Source organism: Cucumis sativus, chromosome 2 (assembly GCF_000004075.3).
Source record: "Cucumis sativus cultivar 9930 chromosome 2, Cucumber_9930_V3, whole genome shotgun sequence".
In the NCBI taxonomy this organism is placed as follows: domain Eukaryota; kingdom Viridiplantae; phylum Streptophyta; class Magnoliopsida; order Cucurbitales; family Cucurbitaceae; genus Cucumis; species Cucumis sativus.
Genome location: NC_026656.2, coordinates 13,057,499 through 13,071,695, shown reverse-complemented (window position 1 = coordinate 13,071,695; position 14,197 = coordinate 13,057,499). Strand labels below are relative to the sequence as shown.

Below are 14,197 nucleotides of genomic sequence, written 5' to 3'. Positions count from 1 at the left end.
TTAATAAAATGAAAGAGACTATTGCTCAAAATACAATAAGATATAATAACCCACAAAAACTAGAAAACAGGGATCAACAGATGTACCAAGCTATCTCAACTAGACTGACACAACCATAGTATCCTCGTCATATCCCAAAGATACAAAAAGATTATGCTGATGAAAGAAAAGCATTCCAGTTTAGAAGTAAAAAATTTAAGCAAGACTCTTGTAATTATGTAAAGGAAAATAGCTATGTTTCAATAAAATAGTATTTTTTACATCGTATCGAAGCACATAAAACCTTAAAATTCCCTACCCTATCTGCAACCTTATAGATAGCACCATTGCTCCACGTACATCGACAAGCTCACAATATAGCTTGTAATAGATTATGCTTTCTGTTCAGCTAGAAAGAATTGCATACAAACTTCAACATTCTATGGATGTGTTCTTTTCAAAGTAGAAATTCTACGAATTCTTTTTTCTATAAAAACAACTCCTTTCATTGAGAAAAAATGAAAGTGGTTCCAAGAATTCTAAGAGTTCATTTGCAGAATTACAATGATAAGCCAACGACCTCATTATCACTGGAATTCTTAATCTGAATATAAAGTCGAGTAACATCACAAAGCCAGCTCTTTTCCTTATCATCTATAGTTAGATCCTCAGTCACAATCATCCATATCAGTACTAAGTAAATAAAGTTGAAGCGTTTGACGCCCATCATAGTAACTAGATCCATTTAACTAATGTTCCGTTATCTTTGATGCTAGGAAAGTGACATTAGATACTTACTATATGCTTCATCTCATCCATTATGAACTAACACACAGGCCATGGATCTCAAATCCAGAATGAAAGCAAAACAGAATCGAAACCACATTGAAAAGCACGCCAAAAGCCAAAACAGGCACAAACCTAGGAACAAAAGGGTTATTTTCCAAACATCACACCCAAGTAGATTTTGATGGAATCAAAGGCACAAACAGACCAAAAATTAAGATCTAAAACGAACCCAACGGGGGAAGCTAAAATGAAGCTCACGTGCACTCCCATGCACCATTGAGTGGCAACATACACGGCAGCAGCAACGCTCTTTTAGAGTTGGGCGGTGTTGACAAAAAGTCACTTGAACTCAATGACCCAAATGTAAACCCTAAACTTTGTGAGAAGTGCAAACTCTAACATAACCGAATAGGGGAAAAAAAACTAAAACCCTAGAGGGCTTTGATACCATCTACTATGTGCTTTAGGAGAATATACTCTTTTATCATTTATTCAAATAAAGACACACATTTATAGGAAATGTACAATTATAATAAGGACAACTATACATAATAATATAAATACATATCATAGCATTCCTTACATCAAAACAAAAACAAAATAGAGAAGACAGGCAACACTAAGTAGAAAGTTTAGAAAGCTCCAATAACTAAGTGGAACATTATAGATCTTGGTGGTAGTAGCAAATATTCAAACTAAGAGGAACATTTCTAAACTTCATCAGCCTCCATGAAACTCTTCAACATATTTCACTTTTCAAATTTAATGACAATGCTACCTAAATATTGACCAGCAACCTTGGCTGACAATGGGACATTTGGTAACTCTTCATCAAGGAACTATAGGAAAGCTTTTTTGAGGTGGAGAGATGGAGAAGGTAAATTCTCAATCTTAAGCTTAAGCTAGTAAGTAAAGTAAATGTAATTATATACCACTAATACTCCCCCCTTCACTTGTGAGCTTGAAATATTTGAAAGCCCCAACAAGTGGAAATCAATTTTAATTGGGGAGGAAATAAACAGTGCAAGGGTTTTAACACATTACCTCCCCGAACCACTTACTCTTATACCATTTCAAATCACCGATTGACCAAAAAGTTTCAGCTAGTAGGAAAGGTAAATTTAATTGTGTATCACTAGCACTCAACATGTGTATGATATTGGCATATTGCATAAAAAATGCTTCCCAACCCAAAAGCCCAGTGACGTCAAGTTGATAACTATAGCCTCCTAGTTTATTTATCTAACCTCCTCCCCCACAGGGCTTTTACACCCTCCTTGGTGACTAAAAGACAAATTATCCCTCAATAATGCTCTAATCGAGGTGATCCAATTAATCAAAACTAATAAAAACTTTCATTAGTGAAAAGAATTAAGAATTTCATATTCAACATGTGGGAAAAAGAAACGCCCGACTTTAATTCTTCAAACTCAGAAGAAAATGTAGAAATTCAACATGATATTGCACCCAAAGACTTAAAATTAAAAATTTTGAAGTACAGAGTTTTCTAGCAAATTCAAGGCTAATAAGGACTAGAGAATAGAGACACTGCTTACACGCATTTTGCTGGCCAAGCTCCTTCACAGAGAGACGACAAAAAACGAACAAATTCCACAAGCCTGAAAGGGAATTCACCTTCTAGGTCATAAAGTAGACACCGAATAGGACCATCAGTGAAACTCTCTTTGTCCCAGAACTGAATGCAAAGTGACTCCTGCAATTTTCATGAGCAACACAATATGGACAGAAAATTATCAGCAAATAATATAACAAAAACAAGAAGCAGAAACTACAGAATCATCTTAATTGCTGATCATTATACATCCAAACCTCCCCACGGTATATATTACACAGAATATCCAAAATTGAACAGAAGGTAGTGTCCTCCATCTGCAATACGAATAAAGCCAGATGAAACGAAGTGTATTGATGAAATGTAGCATTTAGAGATTGGACTCTTAACATTACTCAAAAAAATGTCTATAACAATTTAATTCATTCATCAATGAAATTGTTTCATATCCCAAAAGAACATTCCACAACGAACAAGAACTTGTATTGATCTAAAAAGGGCAACCTAAGAAACAAGATAAGAGAAACCCATCCAAAGGGTGCTTCATGAAAGACTATAGGGAGAGAGAGAAGAAGAAGAAGAGGAAGATTCTTGTGGTTTGAAGCCACCACCAAGAAAGAACCCTCATGGATTAGTCTAATGGTAAAGAAGGGGCATGAAATTGATTTTTTTTTTTTTTTTTTTTTTTGAGCAAAACAACAACTTTCATTGAAAGAATACATCCGGCATACAAAAATACCCAGTCCACCAAAACACCCCACCTAAAAGGAAGGATTCCAACTAAGTAAAATGTTACCAAAGAAATAGTCACAAAGGGTCTTTAAAATCGAAAGCCCAAAGAGACACATGAAATCTAACAAGGAACCAAACCTCACTATGATTCCTTTCCCTACCACGAAACACCCGATCATTCCACTCCCAAAAGATCAAAACATTTTTTTCATTAACCTAAAAGGTTAGATTTACCACCTTGAAGATTTGATTTGTTTTATTAGTTTAATTGTTTTTCAAAAATATCAAAATATCTCATTAACCAACTTTCATTTCACTTGTTTAATACAAAAGAAAAAAGATGTGGTTTACGCAAAGGACTTTAGAACCATCAGTCTCACTACCCTCACAAGGTGGAAGCAAAAATCTTAGCGGATCGTCTAAAACAGGTTATGGATTCGATCATAAGCCCATTTCAAAGCGCATTCATTAAAGGAAGACAGATTTTAGATTTGGTCTTAATAGCAAACGAGGCAGTTGAAGATTATCGAGCCAAAGAGAAAAGGGGTTGGATTATGAAGCTAGATCTTGAAAAAAAATTCAATAGACTGGATCGGGGTTATCTCAAACAGGTATTGCATTGTAAGAAATTCAGCTCTAAATGGTCAAAATAGATGTTGGGCTGCCTGAAAAGCCCTCAATTTTCTATATTCATCAACGAAAAACTAAGAGACAGAATTGTGGCTTCGAGAGCCATTCGACAAGGATACCCTCTCTCTCCTTTTTTATCATTTCTGCTAGTCAGCGAAGTTCTAGGAGCCATTATCAATAAGTTGCACAATAATGGACATTTTAAAGGCTATACGGTTGAAAAGGAAAAGTTACACATTCTCATACTCTAATACGCTAATGATACAATCCTATTATGTAAATATGAAGAGGCCATGCTCCTCAAGCAAAAGGAAGCTATTAGTTTGTTTGAATAGTGTTCAGGCCAGAAAGTTAACTCAATAAATCTGCACTCAGTGGAGTTAACGTGGGGAAAAAAGAGTTGATCCAAATGGCAGGAAAATTAGGATACAAAGCGAAAAAGATTCCTTTTCTATATTTAGGTCACCTTTAAAGAGCCTACCCAAGACAAAAAGTCATCTGGTAACCAGTTATTGACAAGGTGCACAAAAACTAGATAGATGGAAAAGATTCAGTGTTTCAAGAGGCAAAAGACAAACTCTATGTAATTCAATTTTGGCCAGCCTTCCAACCTATAGCTTCTATTGTTTTTTTCCTTTAAACGGAGATAAACTTCTTTATTAATATAAAACTCATAGTACAAGAGAATCATACAATGAGAATAATAGAGAAGCCTCAAAAATAAAACTAGAAACAAACGCTTAGGAGGCGCACCCGAACATCTGAACTAGGATGACACCCCCTTAGCGCCATCATCATATCCCATAAACAAACAAAGAACACACAAGTACCATATAAATCAAAAGACAAACAGCCACAGGAAAACGAAAACAAAACAAAACAAAACAGCAAGAAATGAAAGACCACAGGAGAAATAAGAAGAAACAAAAGGGCCCCTAACTACCAAAGAAAAGTACTGGGGTGGGGAGATACAACCCCAAAGGTCCCCAAATACGTAAATTTCTATAGATAAAATACCTGAAAAAGAGTTCCTCTAACAGCAGCAGCAAAAGCTGTAAAGATGCAGAGGCTTGAGTCTTTTGAGGATAGCATGAAATTAGCCCTCATTAAAGTGGTTGACGGATGAAAGCTGACCAGCTTAGATATATATTTTGAGTTGAATAATCCTTGAACTCTACATTCAAAGAGCACCAGGCTGCTGCGTTCCTCTTTGGCGTATCCAAAGTATCAAACCAACCCCTTCCTTTGTCGTGAAAAATGCGTTGATTGTACTCAAACCATATTTCTGCCAACGGAGCTTTTGAAATGTTTATCCAAATTAGCTCACTTTCTTTGGCAACAAAGGGCCCCTCAACAACCTAAAAACATTGGAACTTAAGGATCCGTTGAGTGCCCAATCTACTATAAATATAGAGAAAATACTTCTCCAGCAAATAAAGAAGTAGGGCATAATATAAATGGATGTAATAAATCTTCACTGCCCTCTAGGCATAGAGGGCACATCAAAGGTAGCAAGCACTTGTTGGGATTTTCCTTTGCATGATCAACAAGCAGTTTAGTAGACCAAAACGTCATAATCCAAAACAAAATTTTGACTCTCTTTGGGTTGTGGTCTTCCAAAGGGCTTTATAGATAGCTTTGTCCAGCGGAGAAGATGGAGAAAGATGGATCAAAACGGATTTGACTGAGAAATTGCCCGATGAATCTAATGACCATGTTCTGCTATCTTCCAATTCTATCACTCTCTTAGAAGAAAGAAGGAGAAGCAAAGATAAGAAGTCCAAAATTTCATCATCTTTCAACGGTCTATGAAACACTATAGACCAAGAGATTTTAACAATGTCCCAATGGTCGGCAATTGAACCATATGGGAACAAGGCTATTTTGAATAGCTTCGGATATTGAATATTAAGAGGGACTTCACCAGCCCATGACTGCCCAAAATGTCAATCTTCTTCCATTGCCAAACTTAAAAAGAGGCCAAAACTTCCACCTTTCTCCATGTTCTTGAGATGTTAACCCAAGGGCTTCTTAGGCTATTCCCAGATTTGCTCGGAGTAAGTCAATCAAAAGTGTCACTGCCATGAATACTTCTTATCACTCGTCTCCACAATGCAGTATCCTCCTTCGTATATCACCTCCCCTATTTAGCAAGAAGAGCCATACTTTGAGTTTTTATACCACCCAAACTGAGCCCCCATCAAACTGAACTATACAAGGTTTTTCATCCAGCTCTAGATATATTGAACCTTTTCCATTTGTCTAAATTTTTGTGTACCCTCTCAATCACAGGTTGCCAAAAGTCTTTATGCCTAGGATAGCCTCCCAAAGGAAGACCTAAATACAGAAAAGGAAGCTTTTCAACTTGGCAACCTAATTTTCCTGCCATTTGGAGTAAATCTTCATCCCCCACATCAACTTCACTAAGTGCAGATTTGTCCCAATTAACTTTCTGATAAGAGCACCATTCAAACAATTTAATAGCTACCTTTAACTTGATGAGCATGGCCTTATCATCTTTACAGAATAGGATAATATCATCGACATATTCAAGAATGAGAATGTGACCCTACCCTTTCCAACTATGAAGCCTTCAAATTGACCATTGTCGTGCAGCTTGTTTATGATGCTCCCAAAACTTCACTAACAGGCAGAAACAAAAAAAGGAGAGAGAGGGTCACCTTATCGAATTCGAGAGGCCACTATCCTTCCTCTTGGTTTTTCATTGATCAAGATGGAGAATTGAGCGCTTTTTTAGGCAACCCAACATCTACGATGACCATTTAGAGATGAGCTTCTTACTATACAATACCTTTTCAAAGAAGCCCTAATCCACTCTATCAAAGGCTTTTTCAAGATCTAATTTCAAGATTCATCCCTTTTTCTTTTTAGCACGGTAGTCTTCAACTGCCTCGTTAGCTATTAGGACCAGGTCAAATATTTGTCTTCCTTAAATGAATGCACTTCAAAAAGGGCTTATGATTGAGTCCATAACCAATTTTAGACGATCCGCTAAAACTTTGGCTCCACCTTGTATATGAGACTTGTAAGGCTAATGAGTCTAAAGTCCTTTTTGCATGAACAGCATCTTCTTTGTTTTGTAATAAACAAATGAAGTTTTCTTGAACACAAGCATTGAGCTTTCCATTTCTATGAAAATCATCAAACAAGTTTTTGAACCTTCCTTTTAGCTTCTGCCAATTCTTCACAAGAAATTCCATGATGAAACCATCCAGTTCAGGAGCATTATTTCCACCAAGCTCCAGTAGCAAATAAACCATTTGGTGGCATGGAAAAAGGTCAAGCCTTCTCAGTTTGATGGGGGGCTCGGTTTGGGAGGCACCAAAACTCAAAATCTGACTCTTCTTGCTAAATGGGATTTGAGATACACAAAGGAAGATACAGCATTGTGGAGACAAATAATAAGAAGTATTCATGGCAATGAAGCTTTTAACTGGCAAACGTTAAGCAAATCAAGGAACAACCTTTAAAGCCCTTAGGTCAACATCTCAAGAACACGAAGGAAGGTGGAAGTATTGGCCTCTTTCAAGCTTGGTAACGGACGAAGATTAGCTTTCTAGACAAACTCTGGGGCAGGTGATATCCCCCTAAATATTCAATTCCCTAAGCTTTTCGTAATCACTTGGTTACCTAAAGGTTTAGTCGTTGCCCATTGGGACACTGCCATGAAGTCTTGGTCTACCGTTTTTCATAGATTTATGATGAAATTCCAGATTTCCAATCTACGCTACTCCTCTCTCTAAAGAGTGACAAATTTGGAAGACAATAGAGTATGGCCTTTAGACCCATCGAGCAGATTCTCAGTAAAATCCCTTCCAACTCACCTTGCCCCATCTTCCCCAATGGACAAAGCTATATACAAAACCCTTTGGAAGACCAAAACCCAAGGAGAGTGAACTTATTAATCTGAATTATGGCTTTTGATCTCTTAAATTGTTGATTGATCAAGCAAAGAAAACTCCCCAACAAGTGCTTGCTGCCCTCGATATGCCCTCTTTGTTTGAAGGACAGTGAGGATTTGTTACATTTATTTATTTTATGCCCCTAATCCACTAACTGTTGGAAGTATTCTTTCTATTTTTAATAAAGTTTGGGCTTTCGATGGATCTCTGAGCTCAAATATTTTCTGGCTGTTGAGGGATCCTTTGCTCTCAAAGAAATCGAGACTAATTTGGGCAAACATGTCAAAAGCACTATTAGTAGAAATCTATTGGAGAGCAATCAGCGCATTTTTCACGACAAGGAAAGCAGCTGGGTTGACACTATGCACATGGTAGAGAGGAATATTGCAGCCTGGTGTTCTTTAAATGTGGAACTCAAGGATTACTCAATTTGGGATATTTGTTTAATCTGGGCGGCTTTTATCCATCAACCACTCAAATGGGGGCTAATTTCCTACACTTCTAAGAAGAACAAAATTTTGCATCTTTATGGCTTTTGCTTGTTTAAAGCAACTCATGCAGTTTTGGTAGCTATAGGAGATTATCTGTTGGGAGGCATTCTATGCTTTTCCTTCCCTGTACTTTTATTTTTATTTTGGTTCCTGCATGCGTTTCTTTGTGGCTGCTTGTCCCAAATTATTTAGTTTGTATTTGTTCTCAGTTTCTGCTATTTTGGGACATGATGATGGCACCAAGGGGGAGTCTACCTAGTTGAGATATTCAGGTACATCTCCTGATCCTATCTCTCTCTTTTTTATGGCTCCTCTTTTATTCTCATTGCATAATTCTCTATAAAGAACCTTGTATCCCTTTAAAAAAACCAACTTTAAAAAATTAGTAAATATTTGGTTTTTTTTTGGAAATATCAAAATATTAGATTTTTTTAATTTCTCTAAAAGATTGAAAGCTTTTTTCATTCATCTAAAAGATTTGATCCCTAAACATCTCAAATCACATCACACCCCAACAAGCCACGAAAAACGACCTTTCTCTTTGAAAGGCAGATGAAGGAGAAACTTCTTGATCGTTGCACATTTGCTCCTTTGGCCAGCATAGCTAATACCATACTTCTGAAGAAAAGAGCACCACACAGCCCGCGCATACTAACAGTCCCAAAAGAGATGATCAAGGTCTTCCTCCTCCTTTTGACAAAGAAAACAACAAAGAGGACAACCAAGTGAAGTCCTCCTCCTAACAAGCCGATCAAGAGTATTCACCCGACCAAGTAAGACTTGCCAAAGGGGCATGAAATTGATAAAGGGCTAAGAAGTCATGAGTTCAGTTGATGGTAACCACCTATTTAGAACTTAATATCCGATGAGTTTCCTTGACACTCAAATGTTGTAAGATCAAGAAGGTTGTCTTGAAATTCAAATATATTAGCCCAAAAGTACTATATTCAAATTGTTCAAGGCTTTTTCTAAACCAGTCATAAGTGTTAATAGGATAGCTTTCATTATGCTTCTTGGACTTTTATTTCATCTATTATTGTATTATTTGTTGTTTTTTTGTTTTTTTTATCATTTTCATCCCTTTTGGAGCTTGTATCTTTTTTACCACTAATCTCTTTTCATTACATCAATGAAAAGTTTTATCAATTTTTAAAAACTGAGAGACCAATAAGAAGGTATTAAATGTTGGCCGTCATGTGTTATCAAAAACTCATTAAATACTAAAAATAGCAAACAATTTGAACCAACAAGAATGTTGCCACGAAGTTTTATCAAGAAGTAAGCATGCTATTTGACTCTTTCCTTACCACAATGAGGAGGGTTCAAAATAACTTCCCCAAACAAAGAGTAACACCCTCTATTTTTCATTTTTAAAGAAACCACAAACTTTTCATTGATAAAATGAAAAGGGATTGATGCTCAAATTGCAATGAACAAAGAGACAAAAAATTAATATTACAGCCTAGTGGATTTCCTAATATCTTTTGCAATTATTTATCGTGTATTTTGTGTATATTTATTATTTAGATTTGTAAGATGTCTTTCCTTGTTGGTTGATGGTCTTTCTCCTATATAAGAAAACCGTGGTTGTTTAAGAAAAATAGGAAGAAATTCAATAATATTCTTCTTACCATAACACGCCATCTATCTTCGACAAACTCCCTCCATCACATTTTTTATAAAAGCAACAACTTTCATTGATAAAAAAGGAAAGAATGAAACAAAAAACAAAACTAGCCCTCCAATCCATCGGTCACATAGATGTTGATTCTCTTCTCTTCAAAATGAAGGTTGCGTGTGTCTTTGCAAAAAACCATCAATCCACATATTTACCAAAACCTTGCAAACCGTCCAAACTTTTTTACCTAATTCTCAGAGATGTTCAGGGTAATTCTAAAGTTGACTTTTGACTCAAAGAGGTAAAAAATGGTTTGTCACCTTTATTGATGATCATACACATCTATCTTGGATCTATTAAATGACAACAAAATCTGACGTGAAAGATCTTTTCAGAAATTTTTATAATTTGGTTGATACTCAATTTCAAACCAAAATCAGCATTTTACACACTGATAAGTAACTAAGTACTTCAACAAAGACGTTGATCGAGTTTCTAAAGAAAATAGCATTTTACATCATTCTACATGTCAAAATACTCAACAAAATGGAATTGTTGGGCGCCAAAATAGTCACTTACTAGTACCCGTTCCATAATTTTCTCAATGCATATTTCTAATTATTTATGGGGGAAAATGGACTTTTTAAGAAACAGGAACTGTACCAGCTTTTTTCCTTTTTTAAAGTTTAAAAATAAAATTTAATTTTAATGATAACAATAAGAATAATAATAATAAAAATAACAAAACATCAACCATTCTATGCAAGGATCACATTAAAAAGTATAAACAGAACATGTACCTGAAGATTAATTTCATAGGATGCAATAAACGCAGAAATAAAGGTTCTCAAGACACTTCGATAGCCAACAATAAGTCCCTACAAAAAAAATACACAAACATATATATAAAGCATAGTACTAAAGAACACACAGATTAACCAACCTTACACAATAAAATATAAACTAAAATGAGTCATTATCATGCACAAATTCATTCATTAACTAGATAACAATAAGAAGACTTTGAGTATGGGATGCATACTTCTGATTCCTTCAGTAAATCGCTGTGAAGTACATCAAGAAAATAATTGAATGCTGCAGAATCAAAAGCTTGACGTACATAACCAACATGATCAATCTCCTGCCAACAGATAATACGTCAAAAATGATGTCATATGAAGTATCCAATAACCACCAAAACAAACCAGCACTTTTCATGGACCCACATACCAGCAGTACATTGTGTTCCTCTTTTCCGGGAAGTGAGGATATTAGGCACAAAACAACTGCCCATGTTAGTAACAAAGGACCTGCTTCTTTTATTTCAAAAGCATTCAAACTAGATACTATTGCGTCCATCTCTTGAAAATCAGACAACGTAAAAACTGAGGCACCATGCCTGAGAAATGAAAAAGTATTTCATGAAAAATGGATGATAAGATAGAGAGCGAGACTTGAATAATTCAACAAAAAGTTGAGTTTCGTATTAAATAAATTAGAAAAAATAGAAGAGCCAGCAACGACAAAAACAAAGAATAAACAGCTGAAATAAGCAATTCCCACATGTCACTGCCCCTAATTCTTCTCAATCGGGAAAGGGGCATTTAATAGAAAAAACAAAACAAAAAACAACTTTCCATTTTTCATTAATTTATGAAAAGGAAATGGAAAGGTAGTAAAATGTTTATGTTTTATTGAAGTTGCCAATAGGAACAAAAAAGACAATGCAATAAAAAAGAGACACCCAAAAGTACAAGATAAAACAATGTAGAATAACTAATAATGCAATCAATAACACAACTGAAAATCAACCAAAAGTTCTGGACAAAAACATTCGATAAAACATAAACATTCTATCAGCTTTACACTTTTTCCAAATCATTGTACTTTAACACTTTTCCAACAGTGATACAAACTATAGGGTTCGTAGAAGAAAGGTAAGACATCCTTATTTAATTTCCTGCCTATAAATCCAAAATATATAAGCTTTAGTAAACAAGATGATAACCTGAAAGTTGTTTGATCATGAACCATCTGGAGAAGACTTTCTAGGTCCAATGTTTCCATGAGGATAAATAATAATCGAACTTTAACTTGACGAGAAGAATGTATTGCAGCACTTGATATTGCAAGTATTTCCATGTTATAAGAACCAGATATGATTCCCTGGACCGCTTGCAGCATTAACAGAATAATAGAATACTTACAGAAATACAAAAAGAAGAAGAATGTACCTTATAAAGCAGACACAATGCTTTCCATCGATCAGCATTGCATCTAATAAACGACTCATAATATGCAATAAAAAGAATGTCCAAGATTAGATTATCTTCTGTCAAGGTCTCTTCAGCCCAAAATGTGAAAAGGTCAACATCCTACATAGCATTTCCAATGGTTAATATCAAGTTAAAACATATAATCATCAACAAATGGGGTAACAGTCTTTATCCTTTTTCTCACAAGTGGCCAAATATTGTAGTGGCAGAAGTAAACATCCAAATGACCTTCAAAGCAAATATACCAGCAGAAACAAGAAAGAGATATGGACTCTGATCTCAAGGTAACATGCCGACTTCTTTTAAACATACGTAAGTCAGACAACAAAAAATCTTAACCAACCCTTAAGCTAATTATTAATATGCCCTTACTAATTAAGATGTCCGGGTGCGCCTCCTGATCCCTCTAGGACTCCCTTGATTACTACTTCTTTATAGCTCTCTTTGTATAATTCTCTTGTACTTTGAGTTCTTATTAATAAAGAAGTTCTTATCTCCGTTTCAAAAAAGAAATAAAAGGTCTTGTTTCTTGTACTTTGAACATTAATCTTTTAATTCAAACAACGAAAGCTCTTGTTTCCTATTAGACTTTCAATTGCAGCACTTTTAATTCCAACGATGAAAGCCCTTACTAATAAATAAACTAATAATCCTAATATTTCCCCAACTAAGGGTCTTACACTCTCTTCCTCCTGCTTTTGTAATTGCACTCATCAGTCATCAATGAAATTGTTTCTTATCAAAAATAAATAAATCAAATCAAATATGCTAGCAAATCAGAGATATATATTAATAAGACACAAACAAAAAAAGAAACAAAGGCCTTAGGAGGAGTCCCAAGGCCAAATTGGAGGGAAAAGACAAATGATTTCAAGTCTAAATTAAGTTTATTGTAAGAGAGAGGATCTTACCCCCAAAAAAATGTGAATATAGCACTCCCAAACCTCCCAATAACCTAAAGTTTCAAATTCTAAAATAGCTCTTACAAAAACCTATAACTTCTCTGATTACCTTCATGATATTATATTCTTTTTAAGAATTAAACTACAATTTTCTATGGTGTGCCACCAAGAGAAAACGTCCAAGAGGACTACTGGAATTTAGTTCATCACATGCTTTAGGACAAAGTGCTGCGAAGAAATTAACTCCTTGAAGTTGCTCAATCAGAATATATGTGTAATCCAACTCTAAACTTAACAACTGTAAAGCAACAGTAAAGGAGAAAAGTAGACTGCAATAACCATTATAACCATACCATCTGCTCGGAGTGGGAGGAGGACAGAAGACTCTGCAAGACTGATATAAGTTTGTTTTCTAATCCATCAGTGACCAGTCTTAGTGCTGTGTCAAAAATATCACCTTTTTTGGAACCATTCCCAACAAATACTACATTAAGATCATCAATAAAATCAATTAGAAATTATGTAAAAATTAACATCTATACGAAAAAGTAGTCCTAAAAGAAAAATCTCATGCAAAAACCAGTTAAGAGAGGAAAAATGAGCAAACTCAAAATCAGAGACAGTAATCACTCATCAAAAAGAACTTACAAGCATGCAGGAGTATACGTCTTGTACATTTCAGCAAGCACTGCCGTTCAATGTAATATTCAAGTAGAACCTTCATTATAATAAGAAAACCAAAATAAGACAAGGACAATAACTTAGAACATATGATCAAACACATACCTGATATTAATTTGAGGCCGCAGTTTTTTACGGAAAAAACTTCTCATTAGTCTAATTCTTTTCTTATAAGAAACAAATAAGTACATTCCAACAAGATAGGAGAAAACATTCTAAGGGCTAGGGGATGAGAAAACTCTCCCCAAAGCACGAGTGAAGGCTTATTGTCTAAGTGGGGATGGCGTTTTTCAAAAGCATAAAATTCCCTTTGGTGTCAAGTGATCAGATGCATTCATGAAAGTAGTACTTTCAACTGCCATTCAAATGAAAAAGAACCGTGAGTCTAAGAAGTCCTTGGATTAGCATATCAAGGCAATGGCACAAAATTGATTCTTTGGCTCTTTTCAAATTAGGTGATGGCAACATAATATTGTTTTGGAAGCACCCTTGGATGGACACATTATCACTTTGGAGTGTACATTTCCAAGATAGGTTAGGATCCACTCAATCCAAATGGGTCTGTTTTAGATCATTGGGACTCTTCAACCAACTCTTAGTCCA

General features: G+C 35.3%; 1 protein-coding gene across 1 annotated transcript in view; it reads right to left on the bottom strand.

Moving 5' to 3' along the window:
* The window catches only part of LOC101204633, a 43,742-nt gene that overhangs the window by 24,623 nt on the left and 4,922 nt on the right, over positions 1 to 14,197 (bottom strand). Inside the window, exons 4-12 of the mRNA XM_011650982.2 lie at positions 13,562 to 13,631; positions 13,267 to 13,397; positions 11,970 to 12,110; positions 11,744 to 11,901; positions 10,966 to 11,134; positions 10,778 to 10,876; positions 10,536 to 10,613; positions 2,599 to 2,658; positions 2,325 to 2,482 (exon numbers count right to left, since the gene is read on the bottom strand). Coding sequence (XP_011649284.1) covers positions 2,325 to 2,482; positions 2,599 to 2,658; positions 10,536 to 10,613; positions 10,778 to 10,876; positions 10,966 to 11,134; positions 11,744 to 11,901; positions 11,970 to 12,110; positions 13,267 to 13,397; positions 13,562 to 13,631 — 1,064 coding nt within the window. The remainder of the gene's footprint in view (positions 1 to 2,324; positions 2,483 to 2,598; positions 2,659 to 10,535; positions 10,614 to 10,777; positions 10,877 to 10,965; positions 11,135 to 11,743; positions 11,902 to 11,969; positions 12,111 to 13,266; positions 13,398 to 13,561; positions 13,632 to 14,197) is intronic.